The following is a 24768-nucleotide window of genomic DNA, read 5'->3' on the forward strand; positions in this document are numbered from 1 at the left end:
TATGTGTCTTCATTGCTCTGTAATAGAGTTTCAAGTGCAATAAATGGAGGTTTTCTTCTGCATTTCCATTTTAATTTAGTATTAGTATTCAAGGTCCTGGATTTAAATCAAAAGTAGACATTTTATTGGAAATACTATTTCTTGTCCTCCTGAACAATCTATGGGGCTTCCATTATGGCTTTCTTGAGTGCCTCATTATTTCCTGTACAACCACAATCGGGGGGAATGTTCAACCCTGAAGTACTTCAGGGCTGTCCATAAATTAGATAATGCATTAAGAGATGGGTGGGTTCTTAATTGTGTGAGTTTGTTTTAATATTACAAAGTGGTGGATGGGTCTTGCAGTTCCATTTTAAAAAAGTATTACATAATTTATGGATGGCCCCTTAAACATTTGGTACAGTTACATAAGTGCCATAATTACCAGAAACACTGTGGTGAAAACATTACATTTCATCTTCTCAACACACATGTCAGAAAGACAGCTATTTGCAGAGAGTGATTTATGAAGGCAAAGCCTGCTTGACTGGGGTTAACGTACAAATGATTAGGTTATTAGAAAGTGTAACTTATCCTGTAGAGCCATTGCCATTAAAATAGTCTCAGCACTCAAAGCCTTTACAGGCTGTTATTGAATTAAGTAATGTGGCTACAATGTGCACATAAATATTTCCTTTAGGTAAAATCTAACATCAGGATTAGCAGCAAAGGATGATCTTCTCTTTCCTCCCTCCCCTACAGCTGGATCTGAGAAATCGATTTCAGAAAATTGGTGAGTAAAATCCAGACAAGATGATTAAATGTCTAGAATGATTGTCAAATGTCAAAAATGATTAAAGGTCCAGAAAACATGACCTATGAGGGAAGACTGAAAAAAATGGGTCTGTTTAGTTTGGAGAAGAGAAGACTGAGAGGGAACATAACAGTTTTCAGGTACATAAAAAGTTGTTACAAAGGTTGAGCAGGTGGTTGGACTAGATGACCTCCTGAGGTCTCTTCCAACCCTGATATTCTATGAAGAAGGAGGGAGAAAAATTATTCTCTGTAGCCTCTGAGGATAGGACAAGAAGCAATAGACTTAAATTGCAGCAAAGATGGTTTAAGTTGGACATTAGGAAAAACTTCCTGTCAGGGTAGTTAAGCACTGGAATAAATTACCAAGGGAGGTTGTGGAATCTCCATCATTGGAAACTTTTCAGGGCAGGTTAGACAAACACCTGTCAGGGATAGTCTAGATCAGGGTTTCTCAAACTGCGGGTTGGGACTCCTCCGGGGGTCGTGAGGTTATTACATGGGGGGTTGTGAGCTGTCAGCCTCCACCCTAAACCCTGCTTTGCCTCCAGCATTTATAATATTGTTCAATATATTAAGTTTCTTAACTTTATAAGGGGGAAGGTTGTCACACTCAGAGTCTTGCTATGTGAAAGGGATCACCAGTACAAAAGTTTGAGAACTACTGGTCTAGATAATACTTAGCCCTGCCAGGAGTGCAGGGGACTGGACTATATGACTTTTTGAGGTCCCTTCTAGTCCTATGATTCTATGAAATCAGACCAGTGCTTATATATCCTGCCTCTAACAGTGACCAGAACCAGAGGGTTCAAAGGACAAGATACCATATATCAGAAATTTGCCATTCGTTGTAATTATTTTAATTTGGTTCCTCGAGAAACAGTCCCATAAACTGCTAGTTCTTGTATTGCCAACCCCAAGCATTCAAAAATAATGAGTCAGCCCCTTCCCCCCAAATAGACTCTTTAGCGTAGTTTTTTTTTTTTAGTGTTTTTTATTTGCTTTCTGGTGGTCTTTAGGGCATACTTAGGTCACACTTTTAAACTTTTCTCCACAATCACGAAGGCTAGAAACTTACTTTTAAGTGAAAGCCAAGATTCTTATGTGCTCCTATGACTCCAGCAGCCGGGGCATTAAGAAAAACACTAAAGCAATGTCTACACTATAAAATTATGTTGACTTAATTTATATCAGCATAGAGCTGCCGTAGTTATTAATTCACTTGTGCACATGCACACTTCACTCTTTGTGTCAGCAGTGCATGTCCTCACCAGGACTGCTTGTATTGATTGTAGTGTCAGTGTGAGTCTTTGTGGAACAGCTCCAGGAGACTAATTACATTCAAGGTAAGCAACACAGTGTCTGTACTGACACTGTGTTGTCCTAATTATATTGACCGTGACTCTATGCTGTTTGGGGAGGTAGTGTTACTAACCAGCACAGAGAGGTATTTACATTGGTGGAAGTCAAATTTAATCGAAGAGACACAGCTAGGTCGTTGCAAGGCAGCTTACATCAACCTAACCATGTAGTTTAGACCAGGCCTATCAAGGTCACATGCTACACTTGCAACTAAGTGTTGGCAACATACGTCATTTTTTAAAAACAGGTATAACAACCAATGATTTCTGTTAAAATTTGCTCTGATAAAGTAGTTTTGCTCTGCTGTGTAATTTGGGGCAAGGCCCCCAGACCAAATCTCTGGGTCTAAACATGTCGGATTTGATTTGGAAGGGGCTTTGGGCTGAATTCCCCCGCTGACCGTCCTTTTCATACCAAGCCAAACCAAAGCTCTGGGCTGGAGTCCTAGTTTTGTGACAGTTTAGATTCCGACCACACCTTTGTAATGTACCGATATCGGGACCAGCCTCCTGCTACTGCTGCGTCCTTTCTGCTCGCCCCAAACGCTTCACCCATTCTCCAGATTTCCCCGCGCCGCGGAACGCCCGGTCCACGTTCTAGAACGCCCCGAGCGGCCAATCGCACCTCCGTTGTCCGAGGTGCCGCGCACCAATCAGCGTTGAGAGTGGCCTCCAGGGCGGGCGGGGCGAGCTCTCGCTGGCGAGTTACTTCCGCACGCGGCTGCCGGGGGTGCGGGCGGAGGGCAGCCTGGGTCGGGGCTGGCGCCATGGTGCGGGGCAGGATCACCGGGCTGGCGGCGAGCGACATCCGCTTCCCCACCTCGCTGGGGCACCATGGCTCCGATGCTATGGTAAGCGCTGCAGCCGGCTCCCTGGGGCCGAGCCAGCGGCCGCAGAGCTAGGACTCGCTCCCCGGCGCTGCAGTAGCCCCAGGCCCCTCCGCAGCACCAGCAGGTCCGCGGGACTCAACGAGCCGATCTGCCGCAGCGCTGGCCGCAGGGGATGCTGCATTAAACAGGGCCCGGGGACTTGGGGGCTATGTGGGGATACTGCATTAAACAGGGCCCGGGGACTTGGGGGCTGTGTGGGGATACTGCATTAAACAGGGCCCGGGGACTTGGGGGCTGTGTGGGGATACTGCATTAAACAGGGCCCGGGGACTTGGGGGCTGTGTGGGGATACTGCATTAAACAGGGCCCGGGGACTTGGGGGCTGTGTGGGGATACTGCATTAAACAGGGCCCGGGGACTTGGGGGCTGTGTGGGGATACTGCATTAAACAGGGCCCGGGGACTTGGGGGCTGTGTGGGGATACTGCATTAAACAGGGCCCGGGGACTTGGGGGCTGTGTGGGGATACTGCATTAAACAGGGCCCGGGGACTTGGGGGCTATGTGGGGATACTGCATTAAACAGGGCAAGGGGACTTGGAGGATATGTGGGGATACTGCATTAAACAGGGCAAGGGAACTTGGGGCTAGAGCCAGTGGCTGTAGCTGGCACCTGCACAGCTAAGCGGAGGCGCCCACCCCCTGAGCCTTGAGTGTAAATCTTTTCGGTTCATTCAGATCAAATGCTAGTGATGCAGTCTATCAGGTACTCCCTGTAATGATTTGCACCGTTCAGTGAGAGATGACTTACCTTAGTCCCACAGATTTAGACTTTTATATTTATTTTGCCACAAATCTTAAATTACCTCAATTGCTGCCCTCTATGCCAGTGCTTTTTGTTGGTCTAAGAGGTATGTGACCTATGGTGGGTGAATCCCTGTCAATCCTCCTTTGTAAGTTTCTTGCTCTGCTATTGGGTGGTGTTTTTGGTCTTTAATTTAGCACCCGGACCCTGACTATTCTGCTGCCTATGTTGTAATAGAAACTGATGCCCGTGATGGACTCAAAGGTTACGGATTAACATTTACTTTGGGTAAAGGCACAGAAGTTGGTAAGTTGTTATCCTGTCCCTAAACACAAATGAGCCTCAAGTCACACTAAAACCATTAGTTTCAATGGCTAATGCAGTTTCTCCATTTTTGAAAATGAAATACAGGACTATTTTACCATCACTGAATTTAAAAAAGCCATAGGTCTTGGGGCAGTTTACAGGGTTGTAGAGGCTACTAAGCCCTCTTCTTGATCTTTGTTCCAATACATCACTTATTGGAGTACCTCTTCTGCCAAATCCCTTTATAACCTCCCCTAAAAGAGTTTGTTACAAAAAAGTTGTAATCCTGGCTGCAGTTGTTAGACTTGCAGGTTGCTTGATTCTAAACTTGCTGAGTCTCATAAATGCTTTAAGCTTTTAACAGCCCTTGCTTGCTTTCTTCCCCTCCTTCCCCCACCTCCAACTTCCCCTATACAGAAACAGAAAACAGGACTGACTGTTTTGAAATTGCCATTGCCATACAATTTTTTACCATGGGTTACAGCTCTTTCTGGTCATTGGTGTAACAACAACTATTTTGAGGAGCTGGAGGAAGATGTGAACAGTGAGAGGGCATCAGTGAGAACATTCACAGAACAGTAAGAAGTTGGGTGGGGGGAAATATGTTTTCTCTCTACCCCCTTTCCTTCTCAGTAGTTGTGCAAGTTCAAATAACCTCTCATGCTGCTAAGTCCCTCATTAGCCATGTAGACTTACTGGAGTCGTATCAATTATTTACATTTTTTTCTGAAAATTAGACCCTGATTCTGCAGAGAAAGGTGTGAACAAATCCCTGCGCCCATATCGCGCCTTTGACTTAGCTCCCTGACCCATTTATCCACCTGTTCAGCTCTATTTGCAGAATCAGGGCCATAGATGATAAAGGCATGGAGCATGCCTCTTTTTTAATATGTAAAACACCTGCATGCTTTTTTGGGTCCATTGCATAAATTGTCAAAATAATAATGGCTGGATTTGGGGTGTCTCTGCTGTATATAAATGTCCATGGACATTTGTAGATATGAACTTCCAGATTACTTCAGTTGAGAAGTTATTGACTAATTAACTGTGAAAGGTCAAGAAATCTTTGTATGTCCTATCTGATATAGTGAGTACGATTAAGTTATTTTTAATCCTCAATAAGAAGAGTGACAATTAAATGCCTCTTGCGCTTAAATGTCTGCAGCATCGTTGTAGCCACGTTGAGCCAAGGATATGAGTGGGTGAGGTAATATTGGACCAACTCCTGTTGGTGAGCGAGACAAACTTTTTACACTACCCTAGTGTAGAATAGATGGGCTGTCAGCCTTTTATCACTGTGTCATGTAATCCCTCCAGGAGCAGGTCTCATTGATCTGATGTTTAAAGTGCTGGGAGCCTGTCTACACTGCCACCACTGCAAACAGTGAGAGTTTTAGAAAATGTCCCTGCTATAGGCAGGGCCTTAGGCTCTTCATCCATCCTAGTAATTTAAAGTTTAAATGGTAGTCTCCAAGACCCGCTCCATTGCCTTAGATGTTTGATTGGTGACCCTTAGAGACATGTCTGTGTCCTTATAAATGACACAAGGGCTTCATCTTGCAAGGTGCTGAACACTCTGGTTCCACTCCAGCAATGGTTCCACTCCAGCAATGCACATAAGCACCTGAGTAGGCCAATTGAAGTTGAGGGAACCACTCACTTAAAATTAAGCCCGTGCTTAAGTGGTTGGCTGGATCGGGGCCAGAGTGCTCCACACATTTCAAGAACAAGTCCGTATTCTCAGAAATCAATAGCATTTTCACCCAGTGCCATGAGCACAGTATGAAAGTCCATGTCCTCTAAGTGTTCAAGGTTTCAGGCCTAAGCAGTTTCTCTTTTATATAGAAGACGTATTGCAGCAAGGCACAGCTGAGATCGCATTCTAGACATCCTTGAGGTGATGAGGTCTAGCAAACACAAAATAACTGGGTTTCTTGCACAGTGATACTTGCTTCACTCTAATAGCAGCTTTGCCTTCCCTTGGTCATGGAGAATGTTCCTTTGCAGCCATAACACACCCTTTATAAGGCTGGAATGAAATTGTGAAAGGGTAAAGAAGGCTGTGGGCTTGCTCTAGGTCAGTGCTTTTCAACCTGTGGTCCATGAGCCCTGGGGGTCTGCAGACTAAGACTGCCAAAGGGGTCTGCAGCTCCATTTGAAATTTTTTAGGGTCTGCAAATGAAAAAAGGTTGAAAACCACTGCTCTACGTGAAATGATCTGAACTGTGTAGCTCAGTCTTCTGCCTATCAGTTTATATTATTATTATGACCCTAGGGAGAAAATATTTGGAGAAAGAAAACATAGGTGTCATTAGTATTGGCAAGAAAAGGGAACAAAAGATAGGTTTAAATGGATACTTAGGGCTTGATCTGTGTGTATTTATTTACACATTTATCTTTGCAAAATCACCTCCTGCTCTTCTGTACGTTCAAGATACATCTAGTTACACATGTCCATAGCTAACTGAAGACTCAGACTCTTACACAGATAGAGCCCAGGAGTGCATCTGCACTGCACGTATCCCTTATCTGGTCAGAAGCTAGCATCAGTTTAGAAGCATTGTGCATGCAAATCCTGTAATGTGTTAATCATTAGGTACTGCCTGATGATTTGGTGGAGGAAGCTTACAATCCTGGACCAAACCTGTATCTTTCCAGGGTCATTCTGAACAATTGTAAGATTTGTGCCTTTATGAAGTAGTAATGTAGCCATTGCACATCTTTTTTCTTAGAAAATGCTAAGTAGATGTCATGGTATAATTCCCCACTCTGAACCTTAGCGTCCAAAAGATGGAGTACCAGCATGAATTCCTCTAAGCTCAATTACCAGCTTAGTACTTGTAGTGCTGCCACCAACCAGGAATTCCAGTGCCTGGTACACTCCGGTCCCCCCCGAAAACCTTGCCCGGGGACCCCCAAGACCCAGACCCTCTGGATCTTACCACAAGGAAAGTAAACCCTTTCCCTCATCGTTGCCTCTCCCAGGCTTCCCCTCCCTGGGTTACCCTGGAAGATCACTGTGATTCAAACTCCTTGAATCCTAAACAGAGAGGAAAATGCACCTTCCCCCCCTCCTTCTCTCTCTCCCTCCCAGACTCTCACTGAGAGAGACAGTAATCCTAACACAGAGAGAAATTAGCCTTTCTCTCCCCCTTCCCTCCTTTCTCCCCACCAGTTCCCTGGTGAATCCAGACCCCATCCCCTGGGGTCTCACACCAGAATAAAAAAACAATCAGGTTCTTAAACAAAAAACTTTTAATTAAAGAGAGAAAAACACTAAAAATTATCTTTGTGAATTTAAAATGGAATAGGTACAGGGTCTTTCAGCTATAGACACTGGGAATACCCTCCCAGCCTAAGTATACAAGTACAAATTAAAATCCTCCCAGCCAAATACACAATTGAACTCCTCCCAGCCAAATACACATTTGCAAATAAAGAAAACAAACATAAGCCTAACTCGCCTTATCTACCTCATACTCACTATTCTGAACTTATAAGAGCCTGTATTGGAAAGATTGGAGAGAAACCTGGTTGCACATCTGGTCACTCTCAGAACCCAGAGAGAACAACCACCAAAAACTAACAGCACACACAAAAACTTCCCTCCCTCAAGATTTGAAAGTATCCTGTCCCCTGATTGGTCCTCTGGTCAAGTGACAGCCTGGCTCACTGATCTTGTTAACCCTTTACAGGCAAAAGAGATATGAAGTACTTCTGTTCCATTAACTCTTAACTATCCATTTACGAGAGTAGGTCTCTAAGCAACTCTTCATAAGTGTTTTATTGCCTGGAAACCTTCCAGCTAACAGCATTGTCAGATCACCATATGACAGTCACAAAATCATAATCCATGAAAACCTTGCCCCTCAAGTATAGTAACAATACTAAATATGTTACAAACTCTCAGGAATCATCCTCATGGAGATGATACCCTACAACAGATTGTGTCGTGTTTCTCTCTTTATAGCCATATTTATAAAACATTTCCAAAAAATTTCCATTTACTCTTTAAAAGGAAACAAGTATCATTGAATGCATAAAGACACCACTCTAGTATTCACAACGTATAGTCTTCTCCATCAAAAACAGCAGGGTTTTTTGGTCCATATAATGGCAAAATAATCTCTAAATATTCCAGTGTAGTGTACATAATCCCACTTTCCATGATAAAGCGATCTGTTCCTGGATCAAGAGTCTTGCCATTGCCTTCGATAAGACCTTCAATAAAGATATGGTCCTTTGTGCGTACTTTTGACCTGGTATGGCAAGGTGCTGAGCACTGCCAAGCCTCCACTCTCCCCGAAGTTCATGAGAATTGAGGGTGTTAGGTACTACCTATCTGGACCCTATTTGAGCACCTTCCAGTCTTTATCCTCACAATACCCCTCTGAGAAAGGGAAATATTTCCCTATTTTACAGAAGGACAGCTGAGGCACAGAAAGATCACCAAAGACTTGCCTAAGGTCACCAAAGCCTGTGGTGGAGCAGGGACTTGAACCCACCCATCCCAAATCTCAAGCTAATGCCTTAAATAGGCGTACCTAACAGGCTTGGGCCCAAGGTCTCCTGTGCAGTTTGCAGCTCTCTCTCTTTTATTTCTTCTGTGTCAGAAAATGATGGTTGAACGATGCTAAAATTTCTGACATGTCTGCTCCTTTCTGTGATTGCCTCCATCCTATCCAGCCTGCTAGATAACAGTGGTGTATAAGATACTTTCTTGATTTGCTAGTATTTTGCTCTAACAAAAGCCTCTGCTGGAGCTTGTGTTGAAATCACTAGTGGTAGATTTTAGGGGAGTTAAAACAACTGGATCACAACTATTATGTTATAGCCAGAAACAAAATCCCTTATGAGGAAATGAGAAATTTAACATGGCTGTAAGTACCATATATACTGCATGAGATGTAACAGGTCCTGTGGGCGAGGTTTATCAAATTCAAAGAAACAATCTTCTCCCAGCATTTTAGGGAAACTTCTGTATTTACTAGTGCTCACGACAGCGTAACACTGTCTCCTCTGACCACTACTGTGGTGTGTGCCTGAGAATTACATTGGCAGCAGGATCTTTTTCTCTGAGGTGAAAGGTGGTGTGCAAGTGACTTTTCATCTTCAAACATCTTTCAGTTATTAACTAATTGAGCCTTACAGCCTCTCTTGGTGGTAGGTATTATCTTTCCCAAATAGGGAAACATGAGATGCAGAGAGGTTATGTGGCTTATCTGAGGCCACACAAACTGAATCCTTGGCAGAGCCAATGTTACATGTCAAGTGTTCCTGGCTCCCAGTTACGTATTCAATCTGCTAGACCAAGCCCCTCTCAGAAAAGCAGTGGGGCTAGAACAATTAGCATAGTGGGGTGCTGAGATCCATTGAACCAAACTGTAAACCCTGTATATGATGGAAATCACTTCAAGCCGGGGGTGTGGCAGCACCCCTAGTTCCAACACCTATGCAGGAAAGGTAAAATTCTAAAACGTGGGTTGAACAATAAAACTAGTGTTTTTTTTATTTTGTTCTAGTCACTGTGTGGTGTTAAAGCACTAAATTCTGGTGTGTTTTGCAGTTGTTTGTGCAGTTAATGCTCTCTCCATTCACGTGGTTAATAAAGACCTTGAAGAAATTGTCAATGATTTTAGAGGATTTTACAGGCAGCTCACCAGTGATGGACAGCTCCGATGGGTAAGGGGTATCTTATGGAGTGTTGTTGTGAAGTGGATGGCAACAAACGTGAATTTGTGTTATGAACACACTGTAAGGACACGTAAGGTAAAATATTTTTAGATAAGAATCTCTGTGCAGTTATGGGGGGGAGAGAAAATTTCTGTTTCGCAACCAGGGCCCTAACATTGCAATAGGATCTGCACAGAGAACCCATCCAGAGCCCTGTTGTTTTCAAGGCAGCTTTAGACAAATGCAAGTATCCACCCACATAGATCCAATAGCAGAAGTGAGGCCTGGGGTCCAGATCTTTGTTTCCCTGTGTTTAGAGCCCAAAAGCTGTGTCTTTACCTGTTTTTTTCGACTTGCAAGTGTTCACACAATATTATTTCTATTCAGTGTCTAGTATTCTTGGAAATTGAAAACTCAGCTAGTATTAAGAGGAACTAGAGATCAGTATAGCCATTGTAGTAATCTCACAATGCACTTAATACACACCAACTTCAGATTTTTCTCTTTCTAATGAAGAGAGGTTTATCTTTTTAATTCCAGTGGTTTTTCCTTTGTTGTGTTTTCCAGATGTGTAAATTTGCTAATGGTCATTAATTAGAAATGAAGACACGAAAGAATGCTAAAGCATTTTAGGTAACTGTATGATTTTTTTCAACAGATTGGTCCAGAGAAAGGTGCTGTGCATTTGGCTACCGCTGCTGTTCTGAATGCCATATGGGATTTGTGGGCTAAGCAGGAGGGAAAGGTGATGTACTTAGAGCACGTGGACAAAAAATGTCCCTGTATTTGTTAAATTAGAGTGTCCTGCTCCTGATATGCTTTTTGCAGATTTAGGCCCTGGTCCTAAGTTCATGGATGCACACCGAGTTCAGTGGGGCTATTTGTTTTGTAGGACTGAGGCTTTAATAGCTGACACTTTATACACCACTTACCAGTAGAACTAGTCGTGGGGGGGGAACTTTCAGCAACATTTTTTGTTTGAATTTTGACTAATGATGACATCTTTACAAAAGCTTTTGACCAGCTCTGCTTAACAACTAATTTTTTCTTGATTTCCTCTTTTTTTCTTCTTCCTTTGCGGACTGTTCATAAAATTATGAATTCCTTGTAACCACTTCCATGTCTAATATGATCTTGTAAGCTGTTTGGAGCAAGGATCATAGATTTCTATCTGAGGCACATAGCACGGTTTTAGACGCTGTAAAATAAATAACTACGGCGGAGAGTGTCGCTTTGTTGTGTTTGTACAGCACCTAGCACAATGGGGTCTTGGTCTGTGACTAGGGCTCTTAGATGCCACCACAATAGAAGTAGTAAATAGTAGTACTGTACTAGTAAATCATTGCTACTGTCTTAAGTTGGTCCAGTAAAAGATATAACCTCACTCACCTTGTCTCTCTAATATCCTGGGGCCAAGACAGCTAGGACAACACTGCAAACAATTGTCTTATAGAGTTATTCTGATACCCTCTCCTAGGAAAGAAACAGTAATGGGCACCTTTGAACTTCTCAGCATCCAGGAGTGTGACACAGCCCCAACATAAGGGGCATAAGAAAAGTAATGTCACGGAAATCTTAAAAGTAGAAAGGATCAATTTCTTCAGCATAAACAACATTTCCAGTAGTAGTGTTACATCAGCATTTCAAGTCTGACTAATTTAACATAATAAAAATGAGTTAACACCAGCTATTTGTGGGTCCAGGATCAGGATCCTGGCCATAATGAGGCAGAGCTGAGAGAGAGAATCCTGTTAAAGTAATTCAATCTGGAGCTTGACATCTTGAATCTCCTGTCTTGATTTGGGAACCACATGAGCCAGATGCATTTGGCATCAAATGTAAATGTTTTCCACACTTATTTTTGTCACTTCAAGATACAAATAGCACCTGTATGCTGCTTTTATATGATCTCCATCCATTTCATATCATTTAATCATTTTGTTTTTTAGCCTCTCTGGAAGTTACTAGTCGACATGGTAAGAAAATCTTCTTCTATGTGGGCTAATGTTACCACTGTTCCACATTGATGTTTTTGATGCATTAGAAGAGTAAAAATTTCAGGCAGTATCTAGGCTAAAATTACCTCTATGGCCATGTAGCTCATTCCAAGGCTCTAGAAACCAGAGGGTTCTGCAGGCTGTGGATGTGACATTTTGTTCTGGAGGGCTCTTCTCCTTCCAAGGTGTCTGTTTCTGGCCTCACACAGCTTTGCAAATTGGCCCTGTTAGTGGGAGCACTGTTACAGACTCTGCCCTGGCCAGCTACAATACTGTATATGGAACTGGAACCCATCTATACCGATACCAGTACATTATATTTTTTTTAAGTGCTGGCACACCCGGAGCATTCCAAATGGATTAGTAATTTTTAAAAAATGTTTATTAATCAATTACACCCTGATCTTGCAAATATTTTTTTACATGTTTAACATTGTGTGTGAGTGGCACCATTGAGTTAAATGGGATTACTCACATGCCTGAAGTTAAGCACGTGCCTCAATATTTGTTGGATTAGAACCTTAAAGTTTGCCAGAGTCAGTTAATCAGTTTGATTTTAGAGTCGGTGAATTCGCTCACAGTACTGTCTGTGACAGGGAAAAAGGCTGATATATATGTTACCTTAGTATTGCCTTTTTGTAATCAAGTAATTTTATTGTTCTTTGCTGTTTGTTTTACATTAAATATTTTGTTAACAGGACCCAAAGCAGTTGTTATCCTGCATAGATTTCAGGTATATTACTGATGCACTAACAGAAGAAGAAGCTCATGGTAAGTCATCCTTCTGTTGAAACAGATCTCCTTACTCCTTGACCTGTTCTTGATTTCAGTGGGACTACTCGAGCAGTAGGGCATTACTCTTTGTAGGTAAATGGATCAGACTCTTGTTTTATGAAAACAGCAGTGTGTGGTGGTAGGATCTGGAGATGTGGAGGAATTGAACTTTGGTTAATGCAATAATCTCTCCTCTCTTTCTCCCCTGTGCCCATGCAGAAATACTCCAAAATGGCCTACTTGGGAAGAAGGAAAGAGGTATGTTTAAACCAAGTTTACTTTCGCTGTCTTGTAGGAGAATAAAGGACTGAACACACCGCATGATTGATGTGGCACTCTGCATCCCAGAGTGTCCTAGTCACTGGGAAGTGGAATGTAACAATGGAGGCTCTCGGGTGAGGTTGAATGCATTGTGTGATGTCTCCTCCTTATCAGTCATTGGGGAGGTGGTAGGTATACACATAGAGAGGGCTTGTGCTGTCTTGGTGGCCATTTGCGTTGGAACCACTCGGTGAATGTTTGTGTCAGTCACAATGGCATGGTGACTGTGCTGATTTCACCCTAAAGGTTTGTTGTTGTTTTTTTTGAGCTGAAGCTCTCCCACATTTGGAAAGAAGGTGAGTATAGGGCGGGTTTTTCTCAGCAGATTTCATCTACCCTGATTAAAATGAGATTGATTTTTAAACTCCTTTCATTTCCATGAGTAACAACTTATCTAAAACTACCATACAATCTAATCATCTGTTAAAGAGAAAACAGCATATGTTCATTGGTGACATTCTTTGGCTTTGCAGAAGAGCAGATGTTAAAGCATGGATACCCTGCTTACACCACATCTTGTGCCTGGCTGGGCTACCCAGACCAGCAGTTAAAACAGGTTTGATTCTTTGACGTTAGATTACAGAAGTAAGATTTTAAACATTTCTATCCGGTGGGGAATGCCAACAGTTGACGATTCAGCACTCAAGGGGTTCCTTAATTTGGGCTCAAATGCAAAGTGAAATAATTACGCATTGCATGTGTTGGGGGGGGAGGGAAAGCTGGCCCTGTTCTGTGGGCCTAGTCATTCATTGGCTTTTGTGTTAGCTGCAATGGGAAGGTTTTAAGGCCTTGTCTACATTGGGGTTTTACGTGTAGCTGTTGGAGATAAGCATGGACCACTGCAAGCCAGTTTACACTGATGTATTGTGTATAACTATAGGATTGCACTTGTGCAGCTATGTTGGTGCAAACAAAGGGCTTTGTCTGCATGGGGATGCTCAGGAGAGTGAAGTTGAATTAACAAAAGATGTGAAGTTAAAGCGCATTAAACCCCTGTGTGGACACTGTCCTTCAGAAGTAAAGTGGCCTTAGTTTGCTGTAGCTAAATATTCCTTCAAATGAAATATCATGAAGGCTCTTCACAGCTCCGGGATCTGAGGTCTGGTTAATACAATACATGTTTATCATCTGGTTTAGTTTTTGGAAAAGTTCAGCTTTCTGTGAATCTGGAAATAGCATTGTTAGATCATAGGACTGTCATGCATAGTACATGAAAATAAAGAAATGCAGAAAGTATTTATTTACATAGATTGAGGAGTTTTTGGATCCTACATTTCAGCTGGATGTTATTCATACCTCTGCTCTCAGTTACTGTCTGCTCTACACTTATGTCAATAAAGAAGTGGCTAGAAAGTTCATCCTGGGTTAGACAGCCTGTAAATAAATACTAGTCTAGATACTGAGTAGTGCAGCTACTTGGAGATATAATAGATGTAATTGTCTCTGCAGCTATGCACGGAGGCATTGAAGGATGGCTGGACAAGGTATAGTAAACAATTATCTCAAATGCTGCACTTTTTCTGTTTAATGATTAGTAGCAAGTAGAAATATACTATCAAGATCAGTCCTTATTTGGCACAAAGACAGACTAGATGGATGACCCTATAGGTCTTTTCAGTCTCTACATTCTGAGAAGAGATGTCTTTGCTTCTGATATTTTTTTTAAATATTTTCCCTTTCTGCTATTCCGTTACATACCATTACAGTAGGTATCTAAGTAAATGTATGGCAAAATGAGCTATCCTCCTGGTAAGCTGCTAGCTAACAAAGGAACTGCTTTCCTGTTGATTCGTGGAAAAGTATTTGCTGTCTTTCTTTTTGTTAAGCTACGATGAGATATGCTGGAAAAGGGACAGATGTAATAAGAAAATACTGACCATAACACACTGACTCTGGTGTTTTGTAAATTTGAGTTTACAGTTTCTCATAGAGGACAGTTATCACTGCTACATTAATCATGGTGAAGTGACCTACATTTCATTATAAATGTTGTGTCTAGGTTCAAAGTAAAGGTTGGTGCTGATCTGCCGGATGACATTCGTAGATGCAGACTTATAAGAGAAATGATTGGCCCTGACAAGACATTGGTGAATATTTTTCTTAATGACTACACTATTAAGTAATATTAAATATAAAATGGCTGTCTATTCATGCAGATATTGGTACAGGGTTAGATTACATGGCATTCTTGAAAGGTATTTTTTCCCTCCCTAATAATGATGTCTTTCCTGGATGTGAGAGTAGTATGTAAAGTTAATAAATGGCATCACCAAAATACATATGAATTAAGAGATCAGTCATGTATTTCTTGTGCCAGAACTTCCACTGGCTTCTGTAGTAGTATTGCTTGAATAAGAACTACAGCAAAGTAGAGCTGGTTGGAAAACTGAATTTTCAGTACAAAACTGAAAAAAAAATTATCAAAAAATTTCAGCCAAATTTGGATTAAAGTGATAAATTTTGATTTAGAAAAACTGCTGTGCTGCATATCAGGTGTTGTGATTTGAGAGTCTTCTAGAGTTTGGGATCATTGACCAGACTCTGCCTCTCATGACTCACCACAGTCTCTCATCTTGCTTAGCTGATGCAGTGTATTATGGGGGCTTCAGGGATATAGTGCATGATGGGTATTCTAGTCTGGGTGGAGAGTCTGGCCCATAGAGCAGTGGTGTTTAATCCGGGGTCTGGGGCCTGCCAGGGCAGGTGGGCGGGACCATGAGCAGGTTTCGGGGCATCTGCCAAAATAAACCAGAGAGCAGGGCTGGTGTTAGACTCACTGAGGCCCAGTGCAGAAAGTTGAAACCCGAGCCTTGCTGCCTGGGGCTGGGGTTGAAGCTGAAGCCTGAGCAACTTACCTTTGTGGGGCCCACTGTGGCATGGGGCCGGGCAGTTGCCCTGCTTGCTACCCCATAATGCCAGCCCTGGCTTTTAATCTATTGGTTATGCAGAAAAAGAGTTGTTGTGGCACAGGTGGGCTGTGGAGTTTTTATAGCATGTTGGGGGAGTCTCAGAAAGAAAAAGATTGAGAACTGCTGCCACAGAGGAAAGTGAGGACAAGAGGCACCCAAACTACAACTCCTATTAGGCACGGTAGCAGCATTTCCACATCAAAATTTTTGGTTTTCAGATGTTCAGTTTTCAACACAGTCAAAACTTTCCAAGAGAAAACACATCTTTTGTGAACATATTTTAGTCAAAAACCCAATTTTCTGACACCCCTCCCCCACCCCCCAACCCAGTTCTGTTGAAAAATTTCAACCATCCCAGTTCCAGAGGGCTTAACTCAGTTGCTATATAGGAATTGTTTGCCTGCTACTGAAACAGTCACTTCTGGAGTTCCGTGTGGCACCTCTTTAATGGTGTGTAAGAACACTACACAGAAGTTCAGACAATATCATATTCATGATATTTTGAAACCTGCTCAGGAAATTCAGAAAAGCAGAATACAACTATCTCAGCTGGAATAAGGGTTTGAGACCAAATCTGTGGCCTTCACTTTTGTAAGAAGTTTCCTGGGGTCTTTTAACGATGACAGCGCACCAGGGCCTTTGATTTAATGTGTCGTCTCAAAGCAGCATTTCCAGCAAAGCAAAATTTGGGATTTCCACCTGGAGTTCATCTTTTAGGCTATTAGTTTATCCTTGCCTTTTATTTTATTAAGTCTAGAAATTGTAGAACGTGCTATATAATGTCATATGATGTGCTAAAGATCAGAAAACAGCAGTGATGTACACTGTCTGAATTTCCTTTTTTCATTAATTTATAGCAACATTATGGGTATTTTTTAGCAATTTCATATTCATAAAAATTCAATAGAGTCATATAAGTGAATTTTCTTTGTAATTTCTCTCAGATGCTGGATGCTAACCAACGATGGGAAGTAAAGGAAGCAATAGAGTGGGTCACTAAATTAGCTGAATTTAAACCATTATGGATTGAGGAGCCAACTTCTCCTGATGATATTCTTGGACATGCAGCCATTTCTAAGGTTGGAAGTGTTTGTTTTTCATTTCGATAATGGCTTAGTGACTACATGCCAGAGAGCAGTAGTGATTCATTTATTAACACTGCTGTTTGGAATGCTCAAAGTTCAGGCTGAAATAGCTGTCAAAAGTCATTAGATATGTTTGCTGCAAGATCCTGGGCACATCCTGTATTTGTATTCCATTGCACTTAAACGAAAAGCATGGGCCAAAGATTCTATAAAAGGTCAGGAAACTATCATTCTTGCACAAGTAAAGCAATCAGGATTTGCCCCGAAACCTGTATGTGTCTTTTCATCTTTGTGAATTGGTGTTTCAGTAAAGTTAGAGTAATACTAGCCCAGGATATGTGCTCATAATGTGATATAGCTAATAGTGATGCTAGAGCCCCAGATGTTTATCCTCTTATGGCAGCACACACCCTCTTACATAAGTCTTCACATATTATTGGGGTAGCAAAAAAGCCGCATAAAATGCACTAACAAAAATGACACTACACTTGATTCTTTTCCAAATGCACAGCAAGTAACGAGCATTGCACTTCGTTAGCTGTTCTACTCCCTGTCCCCTCGTTCTGGTGAAAAGCTGTATTTGGGAATTACAGATTAGAAACAAGTCCTTTTTGTTTTGTTTTGTTTATTATTTACTTTTGTAGGCCTTGGCGCCATTAGGAATTGGTGTGGCAACAGGAGAACAAGTAAGTAGGTGTCTAATTGTTTTTTCATTCAGTCGTTTATTTAATGTAGTGTCTGGGACTTTCGAGAATTTTGCCAAAGTTCACTCTGATTTCCCACTTGGGAATTAAATAACATGGCTGAAAACAGCCTTGGACTTATTTCACATAATTTTAGACCAACTAATACTTTTGATAGGTATTCTCTTCCCCACCCACATCTGTTCGGACAATCTGGGAAGATTTTGTTGTGATGAATCTGTTACGAACGTTTGAACAGGGATCTACCACTTCTCAGTTAAGTGCCCTAACCATTGGCCTATGAAACATCCTGATGGAGGCGCTCCCTCAGTGTCTGTTGTTGAAGTTCCTTTGCTTTAATTAAGCAACTGAGTCTTCATTGGGCCAGAGAAGGAGTTAGAATGACTCTGTAGCCTTGGAGTAAGAGGGCTTACCTGAGAGGTGGCAGATGACCGTATTTCCCTATGGGACACCTTGTAAAATTACTTGTATTCAAGCGAGTTCAACGACATTCAGTCAGTACTATGCAGTACAAACATTCAAATTAACATCAAGTTGACTGAGCCCCTGTTAAAAAGAAATACTACGTAGCTGGATTCTTTTTATTTACCTTCTTATCTTTAAGGCTGTTGGGTTCACACAGGAAGGGTGACACACACACACTTCTGAACACCTCTCTCACAGTGGGGGTGACCGACCAACCCGACACTCACTGCCTGGCGCTCTCCGCCCTTCATGCCTGGCTGGGCCCCTAGGACAGATCTGCCTCTCCTTGTACCTGGCGCTGCGTCTTCTCGAAGCAACGTTGGGGGGGAGGGGCACACAGCGTCACATGTCCCCCTCCCCAGATTTCTGCCAGGAGGGAAAGGACGGGAGCTGCTTTCAGCCACGGGTGGGATAGGGAAGGGATGACTTGGCCTGTGTCTTTGCAGAGTTCATGCCTCCCCACAACACACACACTCCCCCGTGGCTGGAAGCAGCTTGTCCCTTCCTGCCTGCACAGTGTTAAAAGGCAGCTAACACCTCCAGGCTGCTGCTGGCCACCTACATAACCCAGCCACCTCCTGTGCCCCAACTGCACTGTGGGCAGGAAGGGGTTAAGCTGTAAGAATGCATTGTGAACAAGGGCCCAGGGAACCTGACTGCAGGGGCTTCAGCGAACCTCACCAGAGAAGTGGATCAGCAGGAGAGGATGCCTAGGGGCTGGACCTAGGGCAGGAGGCTGGGGGGGCAGGGGTGAAAAGGGTGCTAAGCCCCTGCCCGGGGGGCTACTGTGGAGCCTGCAGTGTCAGGGCGCAAACAGGCTGGAAATTGCTGTCCTATTCCTCCTCTCCCACCTCCCGCCCCTCCGGAGATTAGCTGAGGGGTAAAGAGGCTTCCCTGTGCCAGCACTGTGCAAAGCTTTGGCACATGCAGGGCTTGGCTCCTCCTGGGCAGCGCCCCAGGCTAGAGGTTCTTGGGCTTCCCCAAGTGCTGGCCCAGCCAGAGGCAGTGGGGGGAAGGAAGGAGCCTGCCAGCCAGGCTGTTGATGAGCTGAGCACTCTGACCAGGGGCTTGTTCTCCACACAGCATTGGTAGTGGGATGCGGCCTGTTTGCAAGGGATATGGAGGAGCAGTGAGGCTGGGGGGAGGGGGGGAGTGGGAAAGGGCAAAGCAGAGAGAGAACGGTGAGAGTGGGAGCACATAAAGGGCTGATGGGTGGGCAGCAGAGATGACACGCAACCAGCTGCCACCTGCCTGCACTCCCCAGCCACTGCAGCTCGCAGCGTGCAGCCAGTACTGGCCAGAAATGGGGTGGGGGGCCTTGCTGGCTGAGAGCCAGCATGAGGTGGGATCTGTGCTGACGGACCAGCAGGGGGAGCAGCCAGCCCTCCATGCTGCATCTTTGCCCTGCCACCAGCCTTGCACACCCACCTGCATTGTTGGCCACTGGACTGCCCCCTACTTACTGCTTGTGAGTGGGCGGCTGGCGAGCAGGGATCCGGCCATCAGCAGGACCCACCAGTACTGATGGGAGGGGGACACAAAATATGGGACAGTTTGCCTGTTTTTAAGAAAGTTGGGACACCTTCAGGAGGGCTTAAATATGGGACTGTCCCTTTAAAAATGGGATGTCTGGTCACCCTAGACATCAGTAGCATGTAAAAGTATCTTAGCAGTCCGAAGACCCCATTTCCTGAGCTGCTCTCTGGATGTAAGGTACAAACTGTTAGCTATCAATAAAATGACTGGTCCCTTTAAGAAAACCAACTTCTGAATCAAAGTGAATTAACTATTGAATTGTTTTTTATTGTGCTCATGAATGACATACCTCTTCCTGCCAAACCCTTCTACTAAATCTACAGAGCAGAGCAACATAATTTAGCAAATTCTCATTGCTCACTGGCAGCTGGAGAGAAATACTGTATTAGCATAGTTTTACTCTATTGCCAGTTTCTCATGCAAAGGCCTGCTTTCGCCATATTTCACTGTGATGCTGACTTCCAGCTGTTGTTTGCCAGTAGATTGAACATTTAATTTTTGGTATGAATAATGACATCCGTTAAGGATAATAGATTTGAATTAACTATTAGGACAGGCCTGCCTGGCAGACTAAAGGCCAATTCCTGAGTAATAGGCTTTATATATTGTATGTAGAGGTTTTTCCGTAGCGTAATATCCGAGCATTACATAAACATGAATGTATTTATCGTACTTCCCCTGTTAGGTAGGGGAGTACTATTATCCCCATTTTACAGATGGGAAAGTGAAGCACAAAGATCAAGTGACTTGGCCAACATCTATGCAAGAAGTTTGTGGCAGAGGTAGAAATGGAATCCTGAGTGTTAGTCAAGTGTCTTAACTACTAGACCATCCATCTCTAAGGCCCTACCAAATTCACAGTCCATTTTGGTCAATTTCACAGTCATAGGATTTAAAAAATAGTAAATTTCATGATTTCAGCTATTGAAATCTGAAATTTCATGGTGGTGTAACTTTAGGCGTCCTGACCCTAGCTCTGAAGGCAGCAGCACAGAAGTAAGTGTGGCATGGCAGGGTGCTGCCTTCAGAGCAGTGTAGAAGTAAGGGTGGCAGTACTGTGACACCCCCCTACCCCCACAATAACCTTGCAGCATCCATTGCCCCGTGACACCTTTTTTGGTCAAGCCCCTCAGTTTGAGAAATGCTGGTCTCCTCATGTAATCTGTGTAGTAGGGTAAAAGGAAACAAAAGACTAGATTTCACAGTCTGTGACATGTTTCTCACAGCTGTGAATTTGGTAGGACCCTAATCCTCACTGGTCTGCAGGAGTCCATAAGAAGAAATGGTCTTCCACAGCCAACAGAACCACTGTGTGTTCACTACTGCCATCTGAGTCCTGCAGTAGCCCAGTCATTCCTATAAGGGGTAACATGCAATTAAGAGCAGTTTTGCATAGCAATTAAAACAAAAAACATGGAATTAGGACTCAGGGCTTGTCTACATCAGAAAGTTGCAGCGCTGGTGAGGGAGTTACAGCGCTGCAACTTTGAGAGTGTCCACATCTGCAGGGCATCACCAGCGCTGCAACTCCCTCTTTGCAGCGCTGGCCGTACTCCCGTTTTGTCTCGGGTGTAGAGGATCCAGCGCTGGTGATCCAGCGCTGGTAATGCAATGTAGACACTCACCAGCGCTTTTCTTGACCTCCGTGGAAGGAGGAAGCCTCTGGTAATCAAGCTGGTTTCCTTTCCCGGTTTGCCCTCTCGGTCCCGGAGCCAGCCAGCAAACCGCAGGGAAGGAGACCTGCTTGCTCGGGGTTCCGGGACCGAGAGAGCAAACCGGGAACGCCGCGGTTTGCTCTCTCGGTCCCGGAGCCAGCCAGCAAACCGCGGGGAAGGAGACCTGCTTGCTCGGGGTTCCGGGACCGAGAGAGCAAACCGGGAAAGGAAACCAGCTTCGCCGCGGTTTGCTCTCTCGGTCCCGGAGCCCCGAGCAAGCAGGTCTCCTTCCCCGCGGTTTGCTGGCTGGCTCCGGGACCGAGAGAGCAAACCGGGAAAGGAAACCAGCTTCGCCGCGGTTTGCTCTCTCGGTCCCGGAACCCCGAGCAAGCAGGTCTCCTTCCCCGCGGTTTGCTGGCTGGCTCCGGGACCGAGAGAGCAAACCGCGGCGTTCCCGGTTTGCTCTCTCGGTCCCGGAACCCCGAGCAAGCAGGTCTCCTTCCCTGCGGTTTGCTGGCTGGCTCCGGGACCGAGAGAGCAAACCGCGGCGAAGCTGGTTTCCTTTCCCGGTTTGCTCTTGCGTTCCCGGAGCCAGCCAGCAAACCGCGGGGAAGGAGACCTGCTTGCTCGGGGTTCCGGGACCGAGAGAGCAAACCGGGAAAGGAAACCAGCTTCGCCGCGGTTTGCTCTCTCGGTCCCGGAACCCCGAGCAAGCAGGTCTCCTTCCCCGCGGTTTGCTGGCTGGCTCCGGGACCGAGAGAGCAAACCGCGGCGAAGCTGGTTTCCTTTCCCGGTTTGCTCTCTCGGTCCCGGAACCCCCCTTGAAGCCGCCCAACAGCGCTGCAGTGTGGCCACATCTAACACCACTTGCAGCGCTGGTTGCTGTAAGTGTGGCCACTCTGCAGCGCTGGCCCTATACAGCTGTACTAATACAGCTGTAACAACCAGCGCTGCAAAATTTTAGATGTAGACATGGCCTCAGTTGTGATCCCAGCTCTGCCACTGAATTGCTGTGTGAACTTAGGCAAATAGTGACATTCCTGTGTGCCTCAGTTCAGTGAGCTGTAAAATGGATGTAATTCTACTATGCCTCTACCTTACAACTGTACTGTGATTCTTTAATGTTTGTAAAATGCTTTGCAATCCTCTGCACTTCTGTGCATTGTTCCAACTAAGTGGTATAACAAAAAGAACTTGGTTTTAATGGGACACCTAGTGGGAACATTGTGCAATTGTTTTGACTTGCATTGCCAACAGTTCTTGCAATATCCTGCCAATTCCTTAGAATCTGAGGCTTAACAATTTTTTTCTTCCCCCTTCCCTCCCTGCTGCAGTGTCACAACAGAGTGATATTTAAGCAGCTCCTACAGGCTAAGGCCCTGAGCTATCTCCAGATTGACAGCTGCAGGCTGGGAAGTGTGAATGAAAACTTGTCTGTGTTGCTGATGGCCAAAAAGTTTCAAAGTAAGGCTCGTGGAAGTGTGTCAGTACTAACACCTCTTTTGTCCTAAGCCAGTTTGCCATGCAACTTCTTCAGCTGTCGTGTTGCTAACTCACAAGCATGCCCTTGTGGGTGGTTCAGTCATTTGTTTTCTGTCGTGCTTTAGTACTAATTCAAAATGCCTTTGGTCCCTTATTATTGGGAGCTGAGTTTCCCTAGGGTGGGGGGATGGTATTGGAGCTGCAGTTAAACACCAGCTGAGCTGGGACACAAGCTTTCTGAATAATCTAGTCATTTGCCCTTACTCTTCAGATTGGTTTAAACAGGGATTGTTCTGTTTTCATTTCAGTTCCTGTTTGTCCTCATGCTGGGGGTGTTGGGCTCTGTGAGTTAGTACAGCACTTGATAATATTTGACTATATTTCAGTATCTGGAAGCCTTGAAAACAGGTTAGTAATGTAAAATGCTATTGTAACATTCAATAGTGGTGATGGCTTATTTTTCCAAAAGGCTGTTGATATGCAATAACAACCAGTAAACAAAAACACCACACCCCAACTCGCCTCCCTGTGGCTCTCCCAGAGAATTTTAAACCAGTCAGAAGTATGTGAACTTCACTCTGGCAATTGCCTGGCAAACAGCCAGGAATAGTTTTGACAAAGACTGCTTGATACTCTTGGAACTATATTTTGGCATCTCTCTCACTCCTACACCCCCGCCACCAACTACAGTGGCAGGCCAACACATGCATGACCAAAGGATTAGCTCCCTGCTCTAAGCTGAATAGTGTTCTAGGTGTAGCTTCCCAAAAGGATCTAACAACTTCCCTTGTCTTGTTTAATATCAGCTTTGAATCGTATTAGCCGCCTTTGCGGGCAATGAACAATTTTTTCACATTATTGCAAACAAATTTCCATGACATAACCTTATTCCCAGATTTTGGACCTTAGCGTCCAAAATATGGGGGTTAGCATGAAAACCTCCAAGCTTAGTTACCAGCTTGGACCTGGTACTGCTGCCACCACCCAAAAAATTAGAGTGTTTTGGGGCACTCTGGTCCCACTGAAAAACCTTCCCTGGGGACCCCAAGACCCAAATCCCTTGAGTCTTACAACAAAGGGAAATAATCCTTTTTCCCTTCCCCCCTTCAGATGCTCCTGGAGAGATACACAGACACAAGCTCTGTGAAACTACGCAGAGTGATTCCCCCTCTCCGTTCCCAATCCTGGAACAAAAGTACTTTCCTATTCCCCCAGAGGGAATGCAAAATCAGGCTAGCAATCCAACACACAGAACTCCCCTGATTTCTTCCTCCCACCAATTCCCTGGTGAGTACAGACTCAATTTCCCTGAAGTAAAGAAAAACTCCAACAGGTCTTAAAAGAAAGCTTTATATAAAAAAGAAAGAAAAATACAAACAAATGCGCTCTCTGTATTAGATGATACAACACAGGGTCAATTGCTTAAAAGAATATTGAATAAACAGCCTTATTCAAAAAGAATACAAATCAAAGCACTCCAGCACTGATATTCATGCAAATACCAAAGAAAAGAAACCATAGAACTTACTATCTGATTTCTTTGTCCTTACACTTAGAAACAGAAGACTAGAAAATAGAACTACTTCTCCAAAGCTCAGAGACAGCAGGCAGACAGACAAAAGACTCAGACACACACTTCCCTCCACCCAAAGTTGAAAAAATCCGGTTTCCTGATTGGTTTTCTGGTCAGGTGTTTCAGGTGAAAGAGACATTAACCCTTAGCTATCTGTTTATGACACGCCCCCCAAATTGCAGACAGTGGGGAAGCTCACTGGCGGCAATTTCCTTCTAGAACTTGAAAATAAACAGATTAATACAACACATGCACCTTTACATATACTACTAAGTATATAACTAACAGACTTTTACATTTTAAGAACACTTTTTAACTACTGGATTCTGGGAAACTCTCACGGGAGAGTGCATCAGCAACTTTGTTAGAAGCTCCTGTGATGTGTTGAATTTCAAAATTAAAATTTTGGAGAGCTAAACTCCAACGAAGAAGTTTCTTGTTGTTCCCCTTGGCAGTATGAAGCCACTTTAGTGCAGCATGGTCAGTTTGTAGTTGGAACCGC

At 44.0% G+C, this 24768-nt stretch overlaps 1 protein-coding gene across 6 annotated transcripts in view; it reads left to right on the forward strand.

Moving 5' to 3' along the window:
* The first annotated feature begins 2875 nt into the window (after window positions 1-2875).
* The window catches only part of ENOSF1 (enolase superfamily member 1), a 30379-nt gene continuing 8486 nt past the window's right edge, over window positions 2876-24768 (forward strand). Inside the window, exons 1-14 of one of the 6 annotated variants that reach the window (XM_030552870.1) lie at window positions 2876-3004; window positions 3984-4092; window positions 9659-9774; window positions 10424-10510; window positions 11715-11741; window positions 12461-12533; window positions 12756-12794; window positions 13331-13413; window positions 14307-14341; window positions 14857-14944; window positions 16711-16845; window positions 17496-17537; window positions 22546-22675; window positions 23002-23101. In XM_030552870.1, the coding sequence (XP_030408730.1) occupies window positions 2921-3004; window positions 3984-4092; window positions 9659-9774; window positions 10424-10510; window positions 11715-11741; window positions 12461-12533; window positions 12756-12794; window positions 13331-13413; window positions 14307-14341; window positions 14857-14944; window positions 16711-16845; window positions 17496-17537; window positions 22546-22675; window positions 23002-23101 (1148 nt within the window). In that variant the 5' untranslated portion in view covers window positions 2876-2920. Of the gene's footprint in view, window positions 3005-3983; window positions 4093-9658; window positions 9775-10423; window positions 10511-11714; window positions 11742-12460; window positions 12534-12755; window positions 12795-13330; window positions 13414-14306; window positions 14342-14856; window positions 14945-16710; window positions 16846-17495; window positions 17538-20782; window positions 20929-22545; window positions 22676-23001; window positions 23102-24768 lie in introns of those variants that run through there. The other 5 variants (XM_030552873.1, XR_003999106.1, XM_030552874.1 and 2 more) reach the window with 5 other exon arrangements.

Source organism: Gopherus evgoodei, chromosome 2 (assembly GCF_007399415.2).
Source record: "Gopherus evgoodei ecotype Sinaloan lineage chromosome 2, rGopEvg1_v1.p, whole genome shotgun sequence".
NCBI lineage: Eukaryota > Metazoa > Chordata > Testudines > Testudinidae > Gopherus > Gopherus evgoodei.